The following is a 14528-nucleotide window of genomic DNA, read 5'->3' on the forward strand; positions in this document are numbered from 1 at the left end:
GAGGTGAAAAAATAAATTGTCAACATAGCGTTTCAGAGAATACGTTTAAAAAGGAGAATCAAGCGTAATGAAGTGGGAGAGATCCCGCGGACAAACGATCATTATCATCGTAGCGACTGATGATAAATCGTATGGAAACGTCGGGTCGTCGGTATAACATGTACGTACGTGAATCGGTTGTCGGTGTTGCGCCGGTTTCTGAAAACGAAAAATCGACATTTGTGTTGGACAGCCTTACGTAATACATAGTACACGAAGAGAACTAATTGATAAGGTCTATTAATCTTAGGATCTGAGTAGTGCTCGATTTTATAAATCCAATGAGTACTTAAAGAAGCACATATAAGTTATTGTTTGAAGATCACGCGGTCATAGCTCGTCGGGAAGTGACTGAACGGGAAGCGAATTTTGAACACAGTGGATATACAGATCTCTGTTATTCTTTAACGCGTAATCATGAGTAACAGTGACACAGAATTGAAGGAGGTTGTGCTTCGTGATCTGGAGCCGGTTTTGCATCAGAAAATCGACAATAAACTTACTATCGAGAATTACACGACCAAATCGTTGTTACCGCCCGGGGAGAATTATGGAAGCTCGATTTTCAGTGTCCATGTCGAATTGAAGAATGAGAAAACTGGAAAAAAGGAGGAACTTCAGCTGATCGCGAAGATGGTACCACCGACCGAGTTCCAGAGACGTTTATTCAACAGCTCTCGTACATTTATGAAAGAGATCTTTATGTACGACACCATCATCCCGGCGTACAATAAACTGGAACTCGAGTGCGGGTTCAAGGAGAGCGAATTGTTCGACATTACAGCGAAATTTTATGGATCCAGGTTGTCGTCGCAGCCGGGTACCGATTTCGACGACAACGCGGTTATTCTGATGGATAATTTGAAGGTCAAGGGTTATTACACCGGTGATAGATCTAAAGGTGAAGTAAAGCATTAAAATAATTTCTTCGAACGCTTCAAATATATTTGTTCGTTATTTTATTGAAAGCCGTTTTGTTTGAACATTTTTATGCAGGTTACGACCTAGAACACGCGGAATTGACAGTGAAAGCATTAGCGAGATTCCACGCTTTAGGAATAGCTACCAAGATAAAGAAGCCTGGTATTTTCGAGGTGTTCAAAATGTACGCAAAATCATTGCAGGGAGAGAGCATCGGTGGAAGCATGTTTAAATTGATCTTGAGCAAAATAAAGGAGGATCCGGAAATGAATCCGTATTTCGATAAATGTTACAAAATCTTTACGGAAGTGACGATAGATAATATCTGGAACGACATTCTTCGTGAACCATGGACGACCATCATTCATTCGGACTTCTGGGTGAACAACGTGATGTTTCGTCGCAACGAGAAGGGCGCTGTCGATGACGTGAAATTCATCGACTTTCAAATATACCTATACGGCAGTCCTCTACGCGATTTATTGTTTTTCTTGTTCTCGAGCGTGGAACTGGAGATAACTGACGAAGAAATAGAGAATCTAATGGATCAGTATTACGTAGCGTTCATAAAGACGTTAGAGAAAATGGGATGTAAAACTGACGTTTTCACCAAGGAGGGATTCAAAGAGAAAATGCACGAGGATGCCGAGCGTGAATTCGTACATTTGTGCTTCATGGTAAAGATACTCACGTTGAGCGTGGGTGACATTGATGATTTCAATTATGATAAAATGCAAAACGTTATGATTGAATACAAAGGTAGCGAATTGTTCATCGAACGGCTACGCAGAGTGGTGTTATCTTTCGTTAAACGTAATTGGATCTAAATAAACCGTTAGAATATGATAGATCCTGTCTTGTCTTCTTCTGCATCTTCCATCACTCGCCTTTAGCAACAAATATTGAAGCGTATAGAAGAGCACTGTTACAGCTGAACGCCAGGGTACCGAAAATAATTAGTACATCACTGTCCGCGAGATTACACCTGTATTGCTATGAGTCATATATTTGCGGTTGTATTAAAAAGGGTTACATAGATCCAGCGGCAATTCTGCCAATAAATGGGGTCTGTATATGTGGGGGCCTGAGGAGCTATCAGTGGTGCCATTAGGCGGGTGAGGGGCAATACTAATATCCTTATTTCCAAAAATTTTGGAAGTATTGTTCTGTACGCGTCTAAATTCGTTACTTTTTGGCAAAATACTACACACATGTAGTCTTCTATTTACTCGTTTAGTAGGGCAAGTAGTAAAAGGCAAGGCTCCGTCTTGTATGTACATTTCCTCTTAACACATTCAGTCCGAAGGATAACGTCAATACTACCTCCGAGAACCAAGAGAAAACCGACTGACAAATTTTTGCGATATAACAAGACAGTAAATTAAAGCATTCAGAAGTGACACCAATTTGTCTTGTATTACTCAAGATCATAAATTAGTTGTTAAATTGGTGTCATCTTATGATGGCATTCGTGTTAAAAGTATGTATTAACACAGTTTGCATTACAGTTATTAAGGGGTTGAATGCCATACCGTGGGGGGTATTGCTGGCCCCCACTATACATTGAATATGATCGAATAATTGAGGGAACAATTTTAAGTCACATTAATATTACTTAGGCAAAGTATCAAGGGGAAAGGTTAAATTGAAAAATGGGACGATGTATGTAAGTACATAATTGCAATTATAGCGTGTCTTGCTACACACGTCCATTCGAGATGTTAATCTTTGAATGGTGATGGTTGGGCAATGCGATGGGCACGTGACGATACAATATTCCTTTATATGTGTTAAAATATCATTTCTAATACTTATTGTCTTATTTCATACCCGTATCTGCAAGAAAATATAAGCTGACACATCACTGATGAAATAAACCGATTGTATCGTAAATCCTTTTAACCGTGAGATATCAGTTTTAGAATGACTTGTGAAAAAAGGGTTAATCGCTTCTATGTGACCATATTTTTCTCAGGGACAAAATTTCAGATACTCGTGACCAAAGATACCTTCAATTATAGATTGTATTTTTATGATAATAAATCATTTATAAAAAGTCATTTGTATCAAACATTTTATAAATCGTTAAAGATAATTTTTTTTTATTAAGATGATTAATATCATTAAGGATTTCAGAATTTTGAACATGATTTTATAAAATACATGTTTCTTACAATCTCAACGAGAAAATTAATAAAATTGATGAAACCAAAGGAATAATAGAATTTTTGACACGGATTTCAATTCAGTCATTTATCGGCATATCTTGTACAAATATCAGTGATTCGAACGATAAACAGAAATAACAGGTAAATTCCGATTTCTGTCGACATCAATAATTTGAAGATAAATCTAAGCGTTCTTGGATTTTGTTTTTATTATGTAAGTACTTACCTTTGCTATTGGTAAAACACGAAAAACTAGATAAAATATAAAAAGGATTAAGTGTGCTTGTTCTATTAATGAAATATAGAAATCTTGTTACAATTATTGATTTTATTATAGGAAAATAATAACTATGGAGAAACTAAAGGTAACAAATTTTTAATTATCTAATTTAAAAAAGAATTAGTTTGTTATCAGCAGTGAAATACAAATTTTTGAATTCTAATAATTTGAAACCTAGTGAAGAGAATGGAGCATTTTTAAAATATAACAAAAAAATATTTATAATGAATTATATAGCAGTAATATATTGGTAAAACTTATTTTCGTAATTATAAATTACATAAAATTTTATTTAGTATTATTTATTTCTTCTTACATAAATCATTTTTATTTCTTGCCCAGGAAACAAATTTTAATTAATTAGATGCAAACACTGAAGAAAGTGAAAATTTTGTTAAAATACTGCTGATAACTAATGATAAATATGATAAATGATGAACATTAAAATTATCTTAAGATTAATTATGACAATAAAACGTTAATTATGTGTACTGATTGTATCCTCTTTTTTTAATACCTTGAAAATATCTCATAGAGATAATTATGTTACTTTCCACTGCAAAACATGTGGTGGTAAAAGAATAAGGTATTGATAACAACAAATATCATATCATTTTTATATTATATAATAATATACAAAACATATGTTCTTGATGAAAGTTTAATTTAAATGTAAGTTGTAAAATTTGATTTTAAATTAAATGTTTCTTTTGTTGTTTTTGAAATAAGTATAATATGTTATTATAACATTTTTGTTGAAAATCATTCTACGAGCAATTATGTAATTTATATAATTAGTACAGGAACTACATACTTTTTTCAAAGGTTGCATTATAGGTAATTACATTTATGGTATTTTAACTATGTGGAAGACGTAACTATAGTTACGTAACTTCATTTTGTTGTTACGGCTCTAATAAATTATATACACAAGTTGTTATTTACTCTAAGTGGATCAGTGATATTTTATTATATAGTAATATTCACAATTAGTCATTTACTCTTAATAACAAAATAAAAATAATAGTTTATTTGGCACTTTGTCATTAAGAACATAAAAGGAAGGTTTGCACTAAATAAAGCTTCTCAAACACCGTATACGAATAAAATTGACACACAATGCATAATGTTTTATGGTTCGCGATAATACGGAGGCACATCTGAAAAGTTGCTGAAAAAAGTGTTAATTTGTTGTTGGTATAAGATGCGGAGTTATGTGTGTAGAAAAGTAATAATTAGAATTTTTACAAACATTTTTTGTCAAAATTTGCACACTTATAAAAAAATGTTGACCAAAATTTTGTTTGTTACAAATTTAATATATTGCAATTTATAGCCAATTGAAAGCCGATTAACTTTCATAATTATATGATAATAGGTAAGGTGCATTATGTGAATTTATGAGAATCAATCGTTCTAATTAATTAAGAGTGTATAGATTGTTCAGAATCTTGAAAAATCGAGCTACAAAATAGAACGAAAATATTCCGACATGTTAGCGCAACATTTAAATTCGTATTATTCGAGATTTTAAGAGTTTCGAGATCTCGAAAGTCGAATCAGGCTATGATGTGGTATTGGCGTCAAATCCGAAAAATACTTTTTTATAATGATGAAATAACATGAAAACAGTATTTCTCTATTCTTTCTTTTTTATTTCTAATTCTTTTTAAAAGCGGTTTATTCAACAGTGAAGAATTTTAGGGTTCTCTTATATATATACCGCAGTTCACCAGAGTCCATAACTGCGACGCGCAGGTTGGAAGATGGTGGGGGAACGCAGCGAGCTCTCTGCTAATCGCTTTCCACTTCGTTTGGGAGTATCGCCAATCAGGGCGAAGATGCGTACTGGAGAAGCGCGAAGAACGAAAACTGGACTTTTCGCAGTTATGGACTCTGGTGAACTGCGGTATAGTTATAGTACGTAGTATACAATTTACAGTATAAACAATTCCATTATTATTAGCTTTAGTATTTTTTTTAAAACACTTTTTCTAATCATTAAATATTACTTTACGTATCTAATATTAATTATCTGTATTAATTATTAGTAAAGTAATTAAGTACATTTAAATATTTATTTAATAATTTAAGACTTAAAATATTAGAAACGTAAATGTAAAACTAAATTTGTTATATTTATTTACAAGTATTCTTGAGAAATTTAATTAGTTTAATCGAAAATGATGGAAGAAAGTGAAATCACACAACCACTGAAAGAGTTGTGTGGTATTAGCTTGCACGTATATTTACGCAACAGTTAGAGCGTGTTTGCGATGGAGCAGACAGTTTTATAGTGGTAGATACCACTTTAAAAATTTTTTTATATTTTTATAAAACTTTTAAACAGATTTATCTGCAACTATCAGTATTCTGAAATTCGATTTTGTAATTAAAATAATGGGTTTATTTGTGATGCAAAATTTCCATGGAATAATTCTGTTTATATGGATTGTATCTATTCTAACCTTATCTAAGAGTGATGTGGTTAAAACAGATGGTACTGCACCTTTGACATCTGCATTAAATGCAACTTCTGTCCACACACTTCCAAAAAATGAATATCAGACATTACCCTCATCAGTTAATTCAACATCTGCATCCGTTGTTCCTACAAAAACATCGAACGTACGTATCGATGGTATTTACCTCGTTTGACAAACAATTCATTGGTAATTTAATAAACTGTCAAGTAATTGTTAAGTTCTCAAATTAGAAATGTTATACTATTTAAAAAAGCAATGTATATAATAATATATTTGTCTTAAGTTAATTTTAAGTATGCCAAGTATGATAGCGACAATTAAATACGAAGTTAAAATATATACAAATATAGTTTCAGAAAAATGTTGCTACTCCTTCAGTTGCTGGAGAAGGTGGTCCAATTTCAATACCTTCTACTACACAAGACATGACTTCTTTCCATTCACCAAATGTTTCTAAAGAAGAAAATACTCAGAATACAGAAAATAGAAAGAATACCAAAATTGTGTCAAGAAAGGGAGCAAATGAAATGCTAAATACAAAACAAGAAAATGTTGCTGACGTTAAAGTAACAACGTTTAATGATACAAAGCTAATATCTGAATCTTCTTCAGCAGCAAGTATTCCTCATAATAATGAAAAACCTATTGATCTTAATACAAACGCTTTAAAATTGAATACTACTATTCTAAATAATACTTTAAATGCTGCAAACATAACGCAAGAAATGTTATCAAAAAGTACTACTGTAACAGCGTCTTCGGTTCAAGAACATCGACCAAAACCAACGGCTACAGTAGTAGGACCTAACAGTGATAAACGAGCATTTATATCGCATACGAAAGGTTTGCATTTAGGAATGTCGAAGAAAATTAATTATGTTTTTCCAGTTATTGTTACTCTCATAGCTCTGCCGATATTAGGTGCTATTATTTTCATGATATATAAACAAGGTAGGGATTGTTGGGACAAAAGACATTACCGGAGGATGGATTTTCTTATCGATGGAATGTACAATGATTAATATTTATCAAATCATTTATAAAGTCAGCTCGCAACAGTGCTTTTCTATACTCAGTATAAAATGTACACTAAGTAATCAAGCTTCAATCATATATATCAAAGCATTTACACAAAGAATTATAAATCTTTTTGTTCTGCCGTAACTTGCTCCGTATATATTTTTACTATATTACTGCCGTGGTATGAGATTTATTACTTGAATTATATAATGTAGACATTTTTAGGCAAAAACTATCGTTCATTTGTCAAATTTGAAAGCCAGAAAGATACGTGAGAAAGACAATATGGAAATAATAATTCCATTTACACAATCATGGTAATCAAAATACTTTATTGAATGCTATAAATAAAGTATTTCAAAATGAGCTTTGATTCGAGCAAGTTTTGCAAACTTATTAAGATGTACAGTTTTATACATATGTAAATATAAAAACGATTTTTGAAATCTTTTTTAATTACAAAATTTTGTATAAAAATAATTTGTTAATAATTTGCGTTAATTAAATTTGAAATTGAATATTTCTAACATAAAAGTAAACGTGCAAAGATTTAAGAACAATGTTAAGTTTTTTCTTCGCGGGTTAAAATAACTTTTCATAGTGCAATTAAAAAACAATGTTTATTTCAAATAAATTTTATTAACGATAATATTTCCATACAATTTCCTTTTCATTAAAAATTTTTTTTCTCAATTTTAGTAAAAATTCACTGTATATTTATAAATTGTAAAATAATATCTAGCCCACCAAAGAAATTTGATTTGTGTAACACAATAATTGTAGCTACTATACTAATTATTTTATGGTTTTACATTTTCATTTTTGTTATTAAAAAAAGATGTATAAAATTACGATTACCATAAAGAAATGAAATGAGTATGGAATACTCATTTATAAAATTATACTAAACTAAATATAAGCAATGGTTAGTGCAATTATTTTATCGGATAAGATTTTTGCAATTGTTATTAATTAAAATGGAATTCTACGAACTTCCATTTCTGTTTATCATTCGTAGAATTTATATTTTATCTAAATGTAATGAAGCAATAACTATTTTTATATATGTATGTAAAAAATCATTTGTATTGTTATAAAATATAAATACTTGTAACTAAAGATGTCGTATTATATTCTATGTTAAGCGATAATATATGATTTATTATTGTAAAAGAAAAATCATATAGTATTTTGATTTTGTAAATTTTATTAGTAAGCTTTTTATGTGGGTACATAAAATTATTGACATTAAAATTGCATATAAATTACAAAGTATATATAATATCTTGACAAATGGTTATAGAATGTAGCCACTTTATATATAATAACTGACAAATACTGAGATTTATATTGCCTTTATACATTTAATTACTTTAATACTTCTCATTAGAATTTCATAGATTTGCGTTAAATAAGAAAACCTTCATTTTTAGATGTAAAAATAAGGAATAATGAAGCGTCAATTCCATGATTTGATCTGCGTGTTTTTATTATGTGCATAAATTTGAATTAGAGAAAAATATGATTATTGACGTTAATGGCTTTAATCTTAATCGTTTTAAACAGTTTGATTTGATTTGTTTTGCAAATTTTAAACTTTGAAATGCATAATCTCCGACCGCTTATGACAATCTAGAATGATTATTTTTCTCTTTACTATAATATTATAATCATAATTTCATCTTATTGTTAGATTAAATTTATATTAAGTCATTGCTTTCATTATGGAACTAAATATAAAAATAGTAATTCGACTTGATAACAGTACACGATATAATTCTAGATTTCCCAACAGTATATTTTGTCGTAAAAAAGATATTCTAATAATCTAAAGTTCGTCCTTTAGAGTTATGGTAAAATTTTTGTAATATCCCAGGGATCTTATTATAGTTTTGGATGAAAAAAGAAAATAGAACGCGATACAATATTCCATACAATATTGTAAGGTTAGAAGGATTGTTCTTGTATCTGATAGTGCTGATTAAAAATAATCTAATATCATTACATTGAATACGATATTGTACCGTATCGAGTAAAGTAGGCTTCCCATGGGAAAATAACAATGTAGGCAAAGCAGGAACTCACAAATTCTTAATTTTTAAGTTTTTTTAATATTAAGAGTAATTTAGAAAAAATATAATTTTTAGTTATTAAATATTATAAAATTTAGTATAGAAATAAGAAATATGAATAATATAAATACAAATTCAAATTTTTCTGCGCAAACGTTTACACGCAACTAAGTGGGCCACGGATTCTATAATTGGTGGTCACCTCCCCTACATTGTCAGTTTCCCTTGGGAAGTCCATGGTGATCAACACTGTTCAAAAAAACAGACAGTGTTTAACAATAACATTTTACGAGCACACCATAATCATGTTTACATGGATTAAGATTCCATAATAGAATAAAATTAATTCAAAATGTACAGTTCTCATACAAAAAGAAAAGTAGAAAATCATATGAAAAATGTAGCTTGACTGATTTATGCTAATTAACTGCTCTCGATGAAGTGTAATACAAACGAAGATAATACTTAAAACCCTGAAGTATCTTATACTTGCATTTTTATACTAAATATAGTTTCACAACGAACTTTCATATTAAATGATAGTACTGAAAAAAGTCCTGCTTATTTAAATTTATATTTCACTTGATCCGGAAAAGCTTCTCTCGGTGGTACTAAGCTAAGCATTATAACGTGTCGCTGGTACGCTCTAGAATTACGAAATTGTGTGTCTGTTCCATGAATACGGTCTAACACTCCCAAAACTCCGAAGCACTGATTGAATCTGAAACAACATAATCATTAATAAATCAAAGTTTGTGGAATTTCAGGCTCATAAAATGTAACATTAAAAATGATGTATTAGATTAGGCTGTTGCATATTGAATGCAAACAATAACGCAATCATAATTGTGTAATGGAGAGGAGGGAGGAAGAATTGTAACCCCCCTCCTCCTTAGTTGCGCTACTGCGTGCACATCAAGCGGTTGATTTCAAACAACCAAATATTTAATAATCTTATGTTACATCGATTTAGTTTTTTAAAAATGGTTCTAAAAAAGGTATTATGAAATTACTTACTTTAAATGATGGAAATCATGAGCTTCTGGAGATGGAAAGAATGGTAAGTGGTAACCAGAGTGAGCGTTCAACGTGGAAAGAATAGCAAGGGAGAACCAAAGCCAAGCGGTAGCCACGTGAGAACCTACGATGAATACTCCCAAAAACGGTGGTAATAGATTCGAGCCAATATGTTCTAAGGGATGGCAATACAGTGACGTTACAGCTATAGGGGCCGTCCATTCGTGGTGTTGTTTATGTATATACTTATACAAATAGCGGCTATGTAGAAATCTGCAATGTGATTATATATATACATATATTGTAATATTTTAAGGAAGGTTCTATTCAAAATTATCATGAATGAAGACTTGTAGCGATTAAAGTGTGATTTGCTTTATTCTTTTTGCTGACAAGGGAAGCACCCTAACTGTTCAGCATTGATTTCAACAGGCTATTGTAAGAAGATAGCATGGAAGTTTCTAATGATATGTGTGATATACCTATCAGGTGTAAATCTATAGTTAAAACTTGAGGGGTAACCAGTCCTCTGTTGACCTCTGAGGCTCATTGATTACCTGAACGGAACTTCGCAAAATATATTTGCTATACTCTGTTCGTTGTTATATCATTATTGTACATATTACGTTCCTTTTATCATGATAAATTTCTGATTTTGTAAAATTAAGATCCCATCTTAACCCTTGGACAGGGGAATGTGGATTAATATAATTTTTAAACGAAAAAATTTTATATATTGGAAGAATAATTTTTAGAGGTGTTATAAAATTTAGAAAATAAAAATAATATCAAATACAAAGTTAAATTAAAATTTGGGCTTCCTCCATAGTCCGCCGTCCGAGAATTAGATATGCCGTTTAACTTTACCGATCTATTAAAATGCAAGAATGATCAGCCGTAATGAGCAGGGTGGAATTTTCCAAGAGAATATAACTATCTTTCACCTACAGTATTGTAGGTAAACGATAACCTCCACGTGGAAGTTATTTATAACTGAACTCAATTGATTTTCTAAGAAAAAAAAAAATTAGTTATTGGTCAAGTACACGCGTACTGAAACTGATTTTTAAATGCATCTTTCTCGAAAACGAAGCATCCCACGCAATTTCGTTATTCTTTATTTTCGACTTATTTCAAGCCATGAAATTACCCTGACCCCGTTTGTACTATGAATCTCGGACCACCCTGTGTGTACGTGTATTGAAGAAGGTTAAAAATATGTATACCTGTGGGAGTAATAAAATCCAATTTCCTCGCACAATATGTGAATGGCGATTTCAACGAGCACCCAGTGGAAGGTCGGTAATTCGCGTACAGGGGGATAACCGCGCCATTCCATAAAGTGATAACTGACGTATGCCAGAGGAAGTCCAACAATGATCTGATTGAACAGTACTTGAGCGATTACTTTACACAAGTCCTTCGTGTTGACGGGTTCGTTCGTGCCAGGCTGTATTTTGTATCTTCGCAAAGCGGCTGGCCGATTAGTTAGGTCTAGGATCGTGTATATACCGCCGAACAACCAGTACACGAAAAACGTTAGTCCCAACGACCCTACGAAAGATCAGTATAAGCTATTAATTGTTAATAAGAAATTTATAAAATGTATATGGGCAGATTATGTCAGTTACTGCGGATCAACCTGTTACTGTGCCTTTAGTTTATTTTTATATACACAGGGTGTCTCATATAACTAGACAGGAAGAGCATGATGGCCATTCCCTAAGATATCTCTTGAACTAATCAATTTTCGATCGAGGTGCTTTAATACATTTTTGTAGAGAATTAAAAAACGCTTCAACTGATGTATAATAAAATAGAAAATTCCATTTTAATAAATGTTATTGGAATTTTGAAAGTCACCTTAGGAGGCATAGTAGCTGACAGATCTACCATAGTGTTCGAAAATAATTGTCGTTTAAAGTGATAGTAAAAAAAAGTTACTTTAAAACAACGCTTATTTAAGAACATTTTACATATTCTTCGAGTTTCTGTTTTTGTACCATAAACCCAGAGGGTAACGGGATCATCTCCTAGTTTGTCTAAAATTTTGTCCCATTGTGCTTGCCAGAAATCGCCGGATGCTCCCCAGAATCTCTGTAAGTGCCTAAGGGATAAAGAAATCTTAACAGTGAGATAATCGTTGCAGAGAAGAATTAAAAATTCTTTGAGACAATGAAATTTTCTTGTTCGATCGAAACGTAAGGATGTAGAAATTATGTCCGTATACCTTATTCTTGAAAATTTACCATGTTAGTGAGTTGCAAAATGCAGCAAATCCGATCACCACCGTTCCAATTACGAAAAGGACGCTTCTTAAACTCGAAAGTAGGGTTGGCGGTGTTTGATTCTTACAGCCATCGCTTCTCGCAGGAATCACTGAAAAAATAATTATAATATTTTTCTTATTTATTCTTAATTTTCTATATCACTCCATAGTGTCCATAGAATTTAGTTAAAATTAATAAAATAGTTTTGATTAGCTTTTCGATATGAATATTCTATTGTACATACAACGCGTCGGGTCATTGACCAGCAGCGCCGGATTAAGGGGAGGTTTAACAGGGGGCTACAGTCCCGGGCCCCACTTTTCAGTGGGTTCAATTCATATGTTTAAAGAGTAATTTTTAGAAGAATAGTGTAAAATTTAGAGAATGAAAATAATATGAAATACAAAATTAAATTGAAACTAGGTCTCTCTCCATAGTCCGCCGTCCGAGGGTTAAACGAATTACCGGCGAATATATTCATACGAAAAATAATAAAACCAAGCGAAACATAAAGGAACTGTTTTTCTATTATTCTTTACGAATAAAAAAATAATCCATTGTTTCAAGTGCTTATACAAACTTAAAACACTTTAAACGGGTTACAAGCTTAGGTAAATCACGTTAGAAGGAGCATGTAATCCAAATGTTAGATACATAAACAACTTTCTTAAATGTCCAACTAGATTAAAGGTGAAGTGAAATGTTCAACTGCGTGTGATGCAAGTTACATAAATTAAATCACTACTACTATCATATCAGTAGAAACAGTAGAAAAATAATAAATTATATAATTTTTTTATTTGAATCGTATCGAATATTACAATGTTGCCATGTCATATTGTAATGCAAAAAGAAACCATTAAAAATACATCTATTTGATTTCATATTTTGTAAACTGGGTGATTTACATGAAACTGTAAAAGGTTGTTTTCCAAACGAATTGCAACGTATAAAATCCAGAAATAAATTTGTTTACTAAAAGATTGAATGTACAGATATAATATCGGTAATTTTAAAATATTCAATTTAATTTTTTTAATTTAATCGACAGAAAAATAAATTACTTCACTACGTAATTCGCCATCGAGCATGCCACGTAGAAAAGGGTTGCTTTTAAGTATAGCGCAGTTATGTTAATGCCTCGATGAAAATACAAATTTCGTTATTATTAATGTTGTATCTATGGTTGTCATTGCACAGTGGGGAGATTAAGTTGAAAAAAATTTCTACAACAAGTAGAAAATCGATATTATTAACGAAGATAAATAAACACCCACGGCAAATCAATTATCACGCGTTTATTTACATCTCCGCTTACTACTGTTGTCCCTCCAAAAGTGTACCGCGCCTGTCGATACATTTTCAACGCTACGTTCGCAATCACAACTGTAGAAAAATGTAACAAAGGAAAAGAATGTGATAGTCAGTTCTAACACGGAAATTAAACAAAAACACCCAATTTAACGAATTGTTTTGCTCGCGGTGATCATCATAGTGGTTAAATTGGTCCTATAGGAAACGTTCAGACGTGTTTTGTCCAAATATCAATGAGAAGGAATTGAAAAATTTCTTCTAACCTTTGTATCGGCTCTGCACATCCATCATGTTTAACAATGGTAACGTTTACGAAGAAACACGTAAATTCTTGTATTCAGAGTCAATGGATTGCATTAGCCACAGAACACACACGATAGTCGATAAACGCGGACCGTTGGTACTAGCAAATGCGCCGTAGCACTAAGGCGCCTACCTCACAGCTTAAATGCATGTACGCGTGTATATGTATGTATGTATGTACAAGTTCTCATGTACACGATACGTGTGGGTGTGTATGTCTACATATATAAGTATGTAATAAATGAAACACACTCACGAGCACCCTTGGCTTCGCGTACTCGAAGGAGGAAGTGAGGAGGAGTCTCCCACTACTCGTCTGACTCATTCTCGTTTCTTATGACCGAGAACAGAAGGGGTAGATACCACTGAACTGTCAAGGCCTAAACATGAGAAAGCCGAGCAAATAGTGGGAGACTATTTCTCTTCGTTTCCCTTTTAATTAAACGAAACCTAACGTGTTCGTCAGCGAACTATAATGTATATAACGTAGTTTGTACATAGGGACTAGATTGATGCACGATTGAGTCCTGGGTCGGTAACGTAGAACACCTGTCATGTGGGTACCAACCATAATCGATCGTCGGGAAGGTAGGGAATGACATCAAAAAGGAAAAAAATTTTTTTTGAGTCGCCAAGAA

The 14528-nt window shown here is 32.1% G+C and overlaps 3 protein-coding genes across 3 annotated transcripts; 2 read left to right on the top strand and 1 right to left on the bottom strand.

Annotated features, from left to right (window-relative positions):
- Window positions 1-73: 73 nt before the first annotated feature.
- Window positions 74-3592, top strand: LOC117605779 (uncharacterized). Its single transcript, XM_034327491.2, has 2 exons — window positions 74-940; window positions 1036-3592. The coding sequence occupies exons 1-2, from the start codon at window positions 457-459 to the stop codon at window positions 1785-1787; spliced, it is 1236 nt and encodes a 411-aa protein (XP_034183382.1). The 5' UTR covers window positions 74-456; the 3' UTR covers window positions 1788-3592.
- A 1948-nt stretch (window positions 3593-5540) lies between these two features.
- On the top strand, window positions 5541-7089 carry LOC117605798 (uncharacterized). The gene is made up of 2 exons (XM_034327527.2): window positions 5541-6036; window positions 6245-7089. Exons 1-2 carry the CDS (start codon window positions 5809-5811, stop codon window positions 6914-6916), a joined length of 900 nt encoding a protein of 299 aa, XP_034183418.2. The 5' UTR covers window positions 5541-5808; the 3' UTR covers window positions 6917-7089.
- Window positions 7090-8153: 1064 nt separating this feature from the next.
- LOC117605792 (fatty acid hydroxylase domain-containing protein 2) lies at window positions 8154-14120 on the bottom strand. Its single transcript, XM_034327515.2, has 6 exons — window positions 13851-14120; window positions 12253-12382; window positions 12007-12110; window positions 11230-11557; window positions 10004-10276; window positions 8154-9707 (listed from the first exon to the last, which is right to left on the bottom strand). The coding sequence occupies exons 1-6, from the start codon at window positions 13876-13878 to the stop codon at window positions 9548-9550; spliced, it is 1023 nt and encodes a 340-aa protein (XP_034183406.1). The 5' UTR covers window positions 13879-14120; the 3' UTR covers window positions 8154-9547.
- Between the last annotated feature and the right edge of the window lie 408 nt (window positions 14121-14528).

This window comes from Osmia lignaria, chromosome 9, assembly GCF_051020975.1.
Source record: "Osmia lignaria lignaria isolate PbOS001 chromosome 9, iyOsmLign1, whole genome shotgun sequence".
NCBI classification, from domain to species: Eukaryota; Metazoa; Arthropoda; class Insecta; order Hymenoptera; family Megachilidae; genus Osmia; species Osmia lignaria.

Excerpts from the sequence above, each read along its gene's own strand:
- LOC117605792 (XM_034327515.2), bottom strand. The coding sequence starts at position 13,878 with ATGATGGATGTGCAGAGCCGATACAAAG. Across the intron at positions 12,383-13,850 it reads TGTGCAGAGCCGATACAAAG|TGATTCCTGCGAGAAGCGAT; the intron begins GTTAGAAGAAAT and ends TTATTTTTTCAG. Across the intron at positions 9,708-10,003 it reads CATGATTTCCATCATTTAAA|ATTCAATCAGTGCTTCGGAG; the intron begins GTAAGTAATTTC and ends ATGTTGTTTCAG.
- LOC117605779 (XM_034327491.2), top strand. The coding sequence starts at position 457 with ATGAGTAACAGTGACACAGAATTGAAGGAGGTTGTGCTTCGTGATCTG. Across the intron at positions 941-1,035 it reads CACCGGTGATAGATCTAAAG|GTTACGACCTAGAACACGCG; the intron begins GTGAAGTAAAGC and ends ATTTTTATGCAG.
- LOC117605798 (XM_034327527.2), top strand. The coding sequence starts at position 5,809 with ATGGGTTTATTTGTGATGCAAAATTTCCATGGAATAATTCTGTTTATA. Across the intron at positions 6,037-6,244 it reads TTCCTACAAAAACATCGAAC|TTTCAGAAAAATGTTGCTAC; the intron begins GTACGTATCGAT and ends ATACAAATATAG.